The 13,316-nt window shown below is 48.6% G+C and overlaps 1 protein-coding gene across 6 annotated transcripts in view; it reads left to right on the forward strand.

The window, feature by feature from the left end:
* USO1 (USO1 vesicle transport factor) overlaps positions 1-12,993 on the forward strand; it is a 148,530-nt gene extending 135,537 nt beyond the window's left edge. For all 6 annotated transcript variants that reach the window (XM_075351394.1, XM_075351398.1, XM_075351402.1 and 3 more), the window contains 2 exons: positions 6,863-7,078; positions 11,671-12,993. In XM_075351394.1, coding sequence (XP_075207509.1) covers positions 6,863-7,078; positions 11,671-11,763 — 309 coding nt within the window. In that variant the 3' untranslated portion in view covers positions 11,764-12,993. The remainder of the gene's footprint in view (positions 1-6,862; positions 7,079-11,670) is intronic.
* The last annotated feature ends 323 nt before the right edge of the window (positions 12,994-13,316 follow it).

Genomic DNA, 13,316 nt, shown 5'->3' on the forward strand with positions numbered 1-13,316 from the left:
GCCTGACTAAACAAGCTATTAAACCACTGTCTATTGACTTGCTTATAGCTGATCTGTGGTTGTTTAATGGCCAGAATCAGGCCCTTACTTTTTTTTTTAGTGACTGTGTACAAAATATGGACACCACCACCACACATTACATCGTAAAGAAACTGTTATGACTTTCCATTCGAAATCCATACGCATTAATATGGAGGTGGTCCCCTTTTGTAATTGAAACAACTTTACTCTTCTGGAAAGGTTTTCTACAAGATTTTAGAGTCTGTCTGTGGGAACTTTTGCCCATTCATCCAGAAGAACATTTGTGAGGTCAAACACTGATGTTGGATGAGGGGGCTCAACTCACAAACTCCATTGTAGATCATCCTAAAGGAGCTCAAGTGTGTTGTGTGATGAAGTCAGAGCTCTGTATGGTCCAGTCAAGTTTGTCAACACAAATCATCCAATCATGCCTTTAGCAAAATGAATTCTGAAGTTTAGAAAAAATATTAACCTTACTTTCTTGTTGTGGGCTTAAAAAATGCAAAAACAATGAAAAGACGTAAGGCATTTTTCATAAGTAATTCTACATTATTGTAGAAATAACAATTTGAAACTTAAAGATGAATTTCTTTGTCGCTCCATTGGGAGACCCAGACAATTGGGGTGTATAGCTTCTGCCTCCGGAGGCCACACAAAGTATTACACTTTAAAAAGTGTAACCCCTCCCCTCTGCCTATACACCCTCCCGTGCATCACGGGCTCCTCAGTTTTATGCTTTGTGTGGAAGGAGGCACACATCCACTCATGCATTCTCATTTTAGTTATATCGGTTGGAAGAAAAGTGGGCCCCCACGGGGCCCCCGGCATGTTCCCTTCTCACCCCACTAAGTCGGCGGTGCTGTTAAGGTTGAGGTACCCATTGTGGGTACAAAGGCCGGAGCCTCATGCCGTCTCCTTCACCATCCCTTAGCGGCTCTGGGAGAAGTGGGATCCTGAGCGGTCATCGATTCACTGGGACCGTGCTCCCTCCGCAGCCCCTGTGGGAATCTGTCGGACAGGAGTTGATTTATCCTCAGGGACCGGGCCCTGCATCACTAAGGTACTCTGTGTCCCCATGGGGGATGTGCATGGAGCGCCTTCATCCCGGACGCTGCAGCAGCTGCTTATTTGTGACGGCCGGCGGACTTCCGCGCCGACCGCGCCTGTTTGTCGGCCGCGGTCTTAAATTTAGTCCCCGGCTTCAATTGCGGCCTAGTAGCAAAACTCCCGCCCCCGGGCCTGTCTATCAGGGGTAAGGGCGGGACTGCCGACCTGACGTCGGTTGTGAGGGCCGGAGCATCCTGTATGTTTCCTCCCCCCTCACTGATCACTGTGGGGACTCCAGATTCCCGCACTTTTCTAGCGCCGCCCACGGCCCCACTCCTCCCCAGAGAGCTCCGGCAGCCATTTTTTTGGCATTCTGCCTGTGGAGGATTTCCAGGAAAGAGCTCTGCAACGCTGGGAGACCTAAGGCAGGGAATCTGGAGGACACACACTCCGCTTTTTAGCGGTCGGTAAGCCACACCGGTCACCCGGTGCTGGTCCCCTTAGGGTGCCGGAATAGATACTATATATATATTTATATATTTCTGTTTGGTCGGGCTGTATACCCTTTCCCATATACCCTCAGTGATCACTCTCCTAGGAGACAACAGCATGTCGTCCACAAGGAGCAAGGGTGCCAAGGCACAGGGTTATTTTGCGACCTGTACCTCTTGTGCGGCTAAGTTACCTGCGGGTTCCACCTACCCTCACTGTGAGCAATGCTCAACCCCGGTTTTGCTTGCTCAGCCGGAGCCTCGGTCACTAGTGGGCCCCTCGGCTCAGGTACAACCCCTTGCTCCCCCTGTCCAGGCGGCAGGGACAGAGTTTGCAGTTTTTGCTGAAAAACTCTCTGAGTCACTCTCACAATCCATGGCTCAGTCTATGGACAAATGGTCTGCCAAGCTGCTTGAAGCTTTGCAGTCCAGACCGGTCCTTCCACAGGCCCCGGGCCCTGTTGGATCTTCGCCTCCAGGCCCCTCTCTGTCCGCGCCGCAGCACGTTCCCAGGGGGGGCCCTAGGTCTCATGTGGAGGACTCCGGCCCGGACCACAGTCCCAGACCGGCTAAGCGGGCCCGCTGGGAATCTTCCCCGACTTCTTCACGCTGCTCGGGTTCCCAGCTTGAGGACTCTCTGGAGGACGAGGCGGACGTCGCAGCTCAGGGCTCTGACCCTGACGTTGCTCTCAATCTTGATACACCTGAAGGGGACGCCATAGTAAATGACCTTATCTCGTCCATCAACCAGGTGTTAGATATATCTCCCCCGCCGCCACCTGTAGAGGAGTCTACTTCTCAGCAGGAGAAACACCAGTTTCGGTTCCCTAAACGTACACGGAGTGCGTTTTTCGATCACTCTAACTTCAGAGATGCTGTCCAGAAGCCCAGAGCGGTTCCGGACAAGCGCTTTACTAAGCGCCTTACTGACACACGTTACCCCTTCCCCTCTGACGTTGTTAAGGGTTGGGCTCAATGTCCCAAGGTGGATCCCCCAGTCTCTAGATTGGCGGCTAGATCTGTGGTATCGGTTGCAGATGGCTCATCGCTAAAGGATGCCACTGACAGGCAGATAGAGCTCCTGGTGAAATCCATCTATGAAGCCACGGGCGCGTCTTTTGTCCCGGCTTTTGCAGCCGTGTGGGCACTCCAAGCTATCTCAGCTTGTCTGGCTGAGATTACTGCGGTCACACGTAATTCTGCTCCGCAGGTTGCGTCTTTGACTTCTCAGGCGACAGCCTTTTCTTCCTACGCCATGAACGCAGTTCTAGACTCTGCTAGCCGTACAGCGGTGGCATCCGCTAACTCTGTGGCAGTCCGCAGGGCCATGTGGCTGCGCGAATGGAAGGCAGACTCGGCTTCCAAGAGGTTCTTAACCGGTTTGCCGTTTTCTGGTGACCGCTTGTTTGGCGAACGATTGGATGAGATTATTAAGGAATCCAAGGGAAAGGACTCCTCCTTACCCCAGTCCAAACCGAAGAGACCTCAGCAACAGAAAATACAATCGAGGTTTCGGTCCTTTCGTCCCTCCGCCAAGCCCCAATCCTCTTCGTCCAGCAGGCCGGAGAAAGGCCAGAGGAACTCCTATGCGTGGCGGTCCAAGTCACGCCCCCAAAAGGCCGCAGGAGGCACTGCTTCCAAGGCGGCCTCCTCATGACTCTCGGCATCCCCGAACCGCATCCTCGGTCGGTGGCAGGCTCTCCCGCTTTTGCGACGCCTGGTGGCCACATGTGCAAGACCGATGGGTGAGAGACATTCTGTCTCACGGTTACAGGATAGAGTTCAGCTCTCGTCCCCCGACTCGTTTCTTCAGAACCTCTCCGCCCCCCGAGCGAGCCGAGGCACTTTTTCAGGCGGTGAACGCTCTGAAGACAGAAGGAGTTGTGATCCCTGTTCCCCCCCAGGAACATGGTCGCGGCTTTTACTCCAACTTGTTTGTGGTGCCAAAGAAGGACGTTCCGTCCCGTTCTGGACCTCAAACTGCTCAACAGACATGTGAGCACCAGACGGTTTCGGATGGAATCTCTCCGCTCGGTCATCGCTTCGATGTCACAAGGAGACTTCCTAGCATCGATCGACATCAAGGATGCTTATCTCCATGTGCCGATCGCACCCGAACATCAACGCTTTTTGCGTTTCGCCATCGGGGACGAACACCTTCAGTTCGTGGCTTTGCCTTTCGGCCTGGCGACAGCCCCAAGGGTGTTCACCAAGGTCATGGCATCTGTTGTGGCGGTACTACACTCTCAGGGCCACTCGGTGATCCCCTACTTAGACGATCTTCTGGTCAGGGCACCCTCTCAGATGGCGTGTCAAAACAGCCTTTCCGTCGCTCTGGCGACTCTCCAGCAGTTCGGGTGGATCATCAACTTCCCAAAATCCAAGTTGACACCGACCCAATCACTGACGTACCTTGGGATGGAGTTTCATACTCAGTCAGCAGTAGTCATGCTACCGCTGGACAAACAGCTTTCGCTGCAGGCAGGGGTGCAATCTCTTCTTCGGGGTCAGTCACACCCCTTGAGGCGCCTCATGCACTTCCTGGGGAAGATGGTGGCAGCGATGGAGGCAGTGCCCTTCGTGCAATTCCATCTGCGGCCACTCCAGTGGGACATTCTCCGCAAATGGGACAGGAGGTCGACTTCCCTCGACAGGAACGTCTCTCTTTCCCTTGCAACCAAGATGTCACTTCAGTGGTGGCTCCTTCCCAACTCTCTATCGCAGGGAAAATCCTTCCTACCCCCCACCTGGGCTGTGGTCACCACGGACGCGAGCCTGTCAGGGTGGGGGGCGGTTTTTCTCCATCACAGGGCTCAGGGAACCTGGACTCCGATAGTCATCCCTTCAGATCAAAATTCTGGAGATAAGGGCAGTGTATCTAGCCCTATTGGCCTTTCATCGGTGGCTGGAGGGCAGGCAGATCCGGATCCAGTCGGACAACGCCACTGCCGTCGCATACATCAACCACCAAGGCGGCATTCGCAGTCGTCAAGCCTTCCAGGAAGTCCGACGGATTCTGCAGTGGGTGGAAGCCACAGCTTCCACCATCTCCGCAGTTCACATCCCGGGCGTAGAAAACTGGGAAGCAGATTTTCTCAGTCGACAGGGCATGGACGCGGGGGAATGGTCTCTTCACCCAGACGTGTTTCGAGAGATCTGTCGCCGCTGGGGAACGCCGAACGTCGATCTCATGGCGTCACGGCACAACAACAAAGTCGCGGCATTCATGGCCCGGTCTCAAGATCACAGAGCTCTGGCGGCTCTTCGACTGCCCTATGTATTTCCTCCTCTGGCGATGCTGCCCAGAGTGCTGCGCAAAATCAGGTCCGACTGTCGTCGCGCCATTCTCGTCGCCCCAGATTGGCCGAGGCGGTCGTGGTACCCGGATCTGTGGCATCTCACGGTGGGTCAACCGTGGGCGCTCCCAGACCGCCCAGACTTGCTGTCACAAGGGCCGTTTTTCCATCTGAATTCTGCGGCCCTCAACCTGACTGTGTGGCCATTGAGTCCTGGCTCCTAGCGTCCTCTGGGTTATCTCAAGATGTCATTGCCACTATGAGACAGGCCAGGAAACCAACGTCCGCCAAGATCTATCACAGGTCTTGGAGGATCTTCTTATCCTGGTGCTCTGATAATGGTTTTACTCCCTGGCCCTTTGCCTTACCCACTTTTCTTTCATTCCTTCAATCCGGATTGGCAAGGGTTTGTCTCTCGGCTCTCTCAAGGGACAAGTATCGGCGCTATCCGTATTTTTTCAAAGGCGTCTAGCCAGGCTTCCGCAGGTCCGCACGTTCCTGCAGGGAGTTTGCCACATAGTCCCACCTTACAAGCGTCCGCTGGAACCCTGGGACCTTAACAGGGTGCTAACGGCTCTTCAGAAACCACCTTTCGAGCCGCTGCGGGATGTCTCTTTATCACGTCTTTCGCAGAAGGTGGCATTTCTAGTGGCAGTTACATCGCTCCGTAGAGTGTCGGAGCTGGCAGCGCTGTCATGCAAAGCCCCCTTCCTGGTTTTTCACCAGGATAAGGTGGTTCTGCGTCCGGTCCCGGAATTTCTCCCTAAGGTGGTATCCCCTTTTCATCTCAATCAGGATATCTCCTTACCTTCATTTTGCCCTCATCCAATTCACCAATGTGAAAAGGATTTGCACTCATTAGATCTGGTGAGAGCACTCCGGCTCTACGTGTCTCGCACGGCGCCCCTGCGCCATTCAGATGCCCTCTTTGTCCTTGTCGCTGGCCAGCGTAAGGGTTCGCAGGCTTCCAAGTCAACCTTGGCTCGGTGGATCAAGGAACCGATTCTTGAAGCCTACCGTTCTTCTGGGCTTCCGCTTCCTTTGGGGCTGAAAGCCCATTCTACCAGAGCCGTGGGTGCGTCCTGGGCATTGCGGCACCGGGCTACGGCTCAGCAGGTGTGTCAGGCAGCTACCTGGTCTAGTCTACACACTTTCACGAAACACTATCAGGTGCATACCTATGCTTCGGCAGACGCCAGTCTAGGTAGGCGAGTCCTTCAGGCGGCGGTTGCCCACCTGTAAGAGGGGGTCGTTTTCGGCTCTTTTTTATCGAGGTATTCTTTTACCCACCCAGGGACTGCTTTTGGACGTCCCAATTGTCTGGGTCTCCCAATGGAGCGACAAAGAAGAAGGGAATTTTGTTTACTTACCGTAAATTCCTTTTCTTCTAGCTCCTATTGGGAGACCCAGCACCCGCCCCTGTTCCCTTCGGGCTGTTTGTTCTTTTGTGTACACATGTTGTTCATGTTGAATTGTTCTTTTGGTTCATGGTCTTCAGTTCTCCGAACATCCTTCGGATTGAATTTACCTTAGACCAATTTATAAGTTTCCTCCTTCCTGCTTTTGCACCAAAACTGAGGAGCCCGTGATGCACGGGAGGGTGTATAGGCAGAGGGGAGGGGTTACACTTTTTAAAGTGTAATACTTTGTGTGGCCTCCGGAGGCAGAAGCTATACACCCCAATTGTCTGGGTCTCCCAATAGGAGCTAGAAGAAAAGGAATTTACGGTAAGTAAACAAAATTCCCTTCTTTGGTGCATACCCAGACATGCTGTTCGATGTCCCCATGCGGTACCCTGCTTACATGCCCATCGTGAGGATGATGGTGGCAGTCAATCTCTGTCATTGATTTACAGCAGTGGTCACCTTTTTTGCTCATTATACGTTATTTCTTTTCATGTGGGTTTGTGATATTTTATAATGCAAAGACAGACAAATGGATATAAAGAAAAATAATCTGTTACATGTCACCACAAGGTCTGCCATAACCAGATTTCTTTAATTTTAGGATGAACACAAGGCCCTAGCTGAAGAAAAGTCTTCTTTAAAGCGAGAACTAGATGCAGCTCAAAGCACAACGGCTATCTTACAGGATGAGAAACTTAAACTGGCGCAAGAGGTTACGGAGTCCAAGAAGGAACAAGATGATCTTTTAATACTTTTAGCTGATCAAGACCAAAAAATCCTTAGTCTGAAGAATAAACTAAAAGAACTTGGAGAACAGGTTAGAACGCAGAGAAATATGACAAGTGTCCGTATTTTTCGGACCATAAGATGCACCGGACCATAAGACACACCCTGGTTTTAGAGAAGGAAAATAAAATTTTAAGCAAAAAATGGGGTCATGACACACTGTTATGGGGCGAGGATCTGCTGCTGACACTGTTATGGGGATAATGTCCCCAAATTCTCTACTAAGGTACCCCATCCTGGTAATGATCCTCCTGCCTTGTATATACAGTATATGTCCCTCATCCTGGTATAGCCCCCATCCTGCTATATACCGTCATCCTGGCATATGGCCGCATCCTGCTATATACCTTCATCCTGCTATATACCCCCATCCTGCTATATACCCTCATCCTGCTATATACCCTCATCCTGCTATATACCCCCATCCTGCTCATATACCCCCATCCTGCTCATAATATACCCCCATCCTGCTCATAATATACCCCCATCCTGCTCATATTATACCCCCATACTGCTCATATTATACCCCCATCCTGCTCATATACCCCCATCCTGCTCATATACCCCCATCCTGCTCATAAACCCCCATCCTGCTCATAAACCCCCATCCTGCTATATACCTCCATCCTGCTCATATACCCCCATCCTGCTCATATACCCCCATCCTGCTCATATACCCCCATCCAGCTCATAATATACCCCCATCCAGCTCATAATATACCCCCATCCAGCTCATAATATACCCCCATCCAGCTCATAATATACCCCCATCCAGCTCATAATATACCCCCATCCAGCTCATAATATACCCCCATCCAGCTCATAATATACCCCCATCCAGCTCATAATATACCCCCATCCAGCTCATAATATACCCCCATCCTGCTCATAATATACCCCCATGCTGCTCATATTCCCCCATCCTGCTCATATACCCCCATCCTGCTCATATACCCCCATCCTGCTCATATACCCCCATCCATCCTGCTCATATAACCCCATCCATCCTGCTCATATACCCCCATCCTGCTCATAAACCCCCATCCATCCTGCTCATAAACCCCCATCCTGCTCATATACTCCCATTTTGCTATATACCTCCATCCTGCTCATATACCCCCATCCAGCTCATAATATTCCCCCATCCTGCTCATAATATACCCCCATCCTGCTCATATTATACCCCCATCCTGCTCATATTATACCCCCATCCTGCTCATATTATACCCCCATCCTGCTCATAAACCCCCATCCTGCTCATAAACCCCCATCCTGCTCATAAACCCCCATCCAGCTCATAATATACCCCCATCCAGCTCATAATATACCCCCATCCAGCTCATAATATACCCCCATCCAGCTCATAATATACCCCCATCCAGCTCATAATATACCCCCATCCAGCTCATAATATACCCCCATCCAGCTCATAATATACCCCCATCCAGCTCATAATATACCCCCATCCAGCTCATAATATACCCCCATCCAGCTCATAATATACCCCCATCCTGCTCATAATATACCCCCATCCTGCTCATAATATACCCCCATCCTGCTCATATACCCCCATCCTGCTCATATACCCCCATCCTGCTCATATACCCCCATCCTGCTCATATACCCCCATCCTGCTCATATACCCCCATCCATCCTGCTCATATAACCCCATCCATCCTGCTCATATACCCCCATCCTGCTCATAAACCCCCATCCATCCTGCTCATAAACCCCCATCCTGCTCATATACTCCCATTTTGCTATATACCTCCATCCTGCTCATATACCCCCATCCAGCTTATAATATACCCCCATCCTGCTCATAATATACCCCCATCCTGCTCATAATATACCTCCATCCTGCTCATAATATACCCCCATCCTGCTCATAATATACCCCCATCCTGCTCATAATATGCCCCCATCCTGCTCATAATATGCCCCCATCCTGTTCATAATATACCTCCATCCTGATCATAATATACCTCCATCCTGCTCATAATATACCCCCATCCTGCTCATAATATACCCCCATCCTACTCATAATATACCCCCATCCTGCTCATAATATGCCCCCATCCTGCTCATAATATGCCCCCATCCTGCTCATAATATGCCCCCATCCTGTTCATAATATACCTCCATCCTGATCATAATATACCTCCATCCTGCTCATAATATACCTCCATCCTGCTCATAATATATCCCCATCCTGCTCATAATATAACCCCATCCTGGTATACGGCCCGCATCCTGTGGCACATTAAAAAAAAATAAACATTTACACTCACCTTACCTCACCTCACTCCCTGCAGCATCGCTCCTCCTCCGTCTGTGTTAGCAGCAGCGCTGGAGTGTGGAGCCGGCCACGATCCCTGCAGCATCGCAATGTCCTCCTCTCTGTGCCGGTCAGCTGATCTGTGTGAACACTAGCGGCGCGCATAGCAATGACATCATCTCTGTGCTCACCGCTCTCTACACAGATCAGCTGATCGGCACAGACAGGAAGACATCGCGAAGCTGCAGGGGAGCGGTGACGGGTGGGTACACTGATTCACTGCATCCTGCGCTGATAATGATGCGCAGGGAGCAGTGAATATGGCCGCACATGATCACTCCAGGCTGTAGTTGCCAGGGGTGATCACGCGGGCTAGCTCTTTACTATGTGCGCGTCCCCCGCCCATCATCCCGCCCACCTGTCAGCGCCGGCTTCAGCGCTGAGAGATGGGTGGGAGGATGGGCGTGCATATGAAATGAGCGGGCCCACGTGGTCACGGCAGGCTGCTGCAGCCTGCTCGTGCCCCCGATGACCCGCTCCACCGCAGCACCCTCATTCCCCGCACCCTACATTCAGACTATAAGACGCACCACCACACTTTCCCCCAACATTTGGGGCAAAAAAAGTGCGTCTTATAGTCCGAAAAATACGCTGTGTGTATATAGAGGCCCCCAAGAGTCACTAGTGAGGCTCCTGACTTAGGACAGACTTCACGAGGGGTTTTACTCTTGTGTTACTAGTCCGAGGTGCTCCATATCTAAACGATATTTTCTCATTTGTCACCTACATGTTGTGTTGGGTATTAGAAGGGAAATATTTATTTATCTGGCCAGTAAGTTATAGGGAAGGCAACAAATGTATTTGATATAGTTGTGACAATTCTGTAACGGACCAAGAAAGTGACCAGCTAAAAAGTTAAGTTTCAATATGAGTACAATGAAATAAAAGGTGGAAAATCTAGTTGATTCAACAAAGCTGACCCAAGATATCCATGCTGGTCCTGGCTTTTCAAACGCTTCCTCGCTCTTCACATGTTATTGACGTGTATTGATAGTTACTGGCTGTCTGTCTCATTTCAGTAGCTAACCCAGCCCCCATCTCTCCATTCATCAGCTGTGATGATTGAGGGGGTTGGCATAGCTATTTTGATGAGCATTCTCCCTGCCCCCAATGTACAATCCACTAAGTGAGTTGAGGGAAGCTTTCTCCCAAGGTGAGACAAAACCAAAAATGGAGCCACTGGAACAAACACGAATATGTGCAGGTCAGGTCAGCTTTCCTAATTTAATTATATTAAAGTAGTGTTTCAGGACATTTATATTGATGGCATAGCCTTAGGACGACCCATCAATATCTGATCAAAGAGGGCTTGACATCTAGCAACCGATCAGTTGGCAGCTGGATACGCTCAGTTGCGAAGAGGAACTACACAGCTCCATTAACTGCACACTGGTTGTTGCCAGGTACTGCATATCTCTCCCCTATTGATTTGAATAGGAGGCTGAAGTAACTGGCTGTGGCCACTATACAGTTAATATAGCTGTGTTGTGCAGTGCACACCAGCAGCCCGATATACCATTGTAATGACAGTACTGGTTCTGACTCTTGGCTTAGTCGTCATTTACCTAGCATAATACTGGACCAAATCTTGTCAATCCATAGATCTAAAGTGTCAATGACAGGATAATTATTCTGTAGATACAGGTATCTATCATCTATAGTCTGCTCAAAGGGTTTGTCTCATGTATGCACTTAAGGAGTGCACCGCTCCCCGGTCTCCTTACTTCCAGTGGATTGATTGATAGTTTGGGCCAGCAATATTGTCACTTTGCTGGCTCGAACTCTGCACTCTCCAATGCTGAAACTTTATCTCAAGAACTGCAACGGGAATGAAGCTGGACAGCTTCAAAGCAGCACTTACAAGCTCTATTGGAAAGGGCTTGTAAGCACTGCTATTGTTGTTTAGATCATTGGTCTCCACTGATGGCCATTTTGGAGTGTCCACTAAACTGGGCAATAAGCAATTAATAAAAGTGGACTGTTAGGTTGATTGTTACAATTTGTAGCAATTTTAACCATTAAAGAATATTTGAAAATAACTTTTTAAGGCTAGTGCAAATAGTTGGTGCTTTAAAAGGCCCGTTGTGTCAAGCAGCAACTATTCTCCATTCAGTGGGGTCTTGAGAATGCTTTAGCACCCAGATTGGAAGGGTAATGCTGATTGTCGTGGCTTTACCCTACTTTTTATTTGTTTAGCATTTTTTTTTCCATCAGTCAATTAGATCTGTTGAACATTATTGGCTTTAACGCGATGGCTCTACTCTTTTTTTTTTTTTTTTTTTTAGGTGGACGATGAAGATGATTTGGAATCTGGAGATGCCGGTGATGATGATGATGATGATCTGGATGATGAAGATAGTCGAGATGACGAAGTTTAGAGACATTCATTGTGCAAACAGATATCTTAATTTTTTTTTACAGTAATAAAAAATTCTAGTAATCCTCCTAATTGAGCCTATAACAAGTTATGAAGGTGAAAAGTTAGCAAGTCATAAAGGTTCTCGAGCTGTGGCCATACATCTTCATTATAGTTCACTCATCGTCATGCCTTTTACTTTCATGAGGAATATGGCTTGGAAAAGTGGTCTTTTATTGCTCTGCCAGTGTTATAAGCGCACCTTATTTCTGTGGTGCTCCCCTTTACGCTTGCCAAGTACAAAGCATTGCTATGCAATGTCTAATGATCCCCAGCCCTTGTGCATCTAGTTGACTCTGCTGGGATTTGCTGCTACGGCCTCTTCACAGCTCACACTGAAAAGATTTCTTCATCTAGAGACTGGACTAGTAAGGGATGAGGTGGGATTAATCCCTTCTCCTCGTTTCATGCAAGTGTAGTAGACCTGAAATTTTAAGTAGTGCCTTACGCCTGAAACGGCTGCGTTCCTCAGTGGCCATGTTTGGCGTACGCTATGGAGGCATCACTATTTGTAGTTCTGGTAGATCATCCTTTTATTTACACCAAAATAGGTTTTTAATTTGGAGGCAGGGTTACTTAAAAGACTTTTTCCAGTTTTGGGGACTTTTTTTTTTTTCTTTTACCCTAAGTGCATGTATTTTGGGCTAAAAATCATTTTTGTTATTTGGTTTAATTTAAAATTTTGCATTGTTTGTCTCGTATAGCCGGTTTGTTGTACCGTCTATTGCTGGCTCCACAATAAGTTATCGGAGGATCCATCAGCGAGCTCATTTTCACGGTCTAACAGGGAGTTTGTACCTCTTACCTGACTTTTTTGAGCTTCTCGCAGCTGATTTACGACCACAAGCCACATCAAAGATCATGGAGCAGTGAAAGAAATAGTCTCCTAAAAGCCAAACTGTGTAAAAAATGTAATGAAACCCAACTGCAAAAATTATTTTTTGGTTCTAAATGCATCTAAGTAACAAATAATAAAAGTCCCCCAAAGGAGGACAACCCACTCAACACCGTGATAAAGATTTTCAAACTTGTTGCCATTGCCGCTAGTTTACTCTACTGGTTAAGTCAGACAAAAGGTATATAATTTATTGGCTTAAGTCAGGCCATAGAGATGTAGCTGCAGAACAATGTTTTAAAAGACTGAAAATATGAATTACATTAATTTCATGTTTTTCAAATAAAATAATGCATTTACTTATCAATATGTGTAGTGATTGATTATGATAATATCTGGTGCTTAAATCATGTGACACACATTTCGGCATTTTTTCTCTCAGATCTTAGATTACAATTGTAGCAAAAAATGTGATTATGATGGATCCATTGGTAAAATTAGCATAATTTATTTCAAGGGAAGTTAAAGGGGTTGTCCGGTCTAAAGCCACATGTCTTCAGTTACTTTGTGACTGCAGATTTATGAATCCTCACATCATGTGCACTGTGAAAATTCTCCAGTGTCAGGTTTGAGAATGGCGGTTACATGACTGTAGGTATGCAAAAAGCATACTCCTGGCC

The sequence above is a fragment of the Anomaloglossus baeobatrachus genome, chromosome 1 (genome assembly GCF_048569485.1).
Source record: "Anomaloglossus baeobatrachus isolate aAnoBae1 chromosome 1, aAnoBae1.hap1, whole genome shotgun sequence".
NCBI lineage: Eukaryota > Metazoa > Chordata > Amphibia > Anura > Aromobatidae > Anomaloglossus > Anomaloglossus baeobatrachus.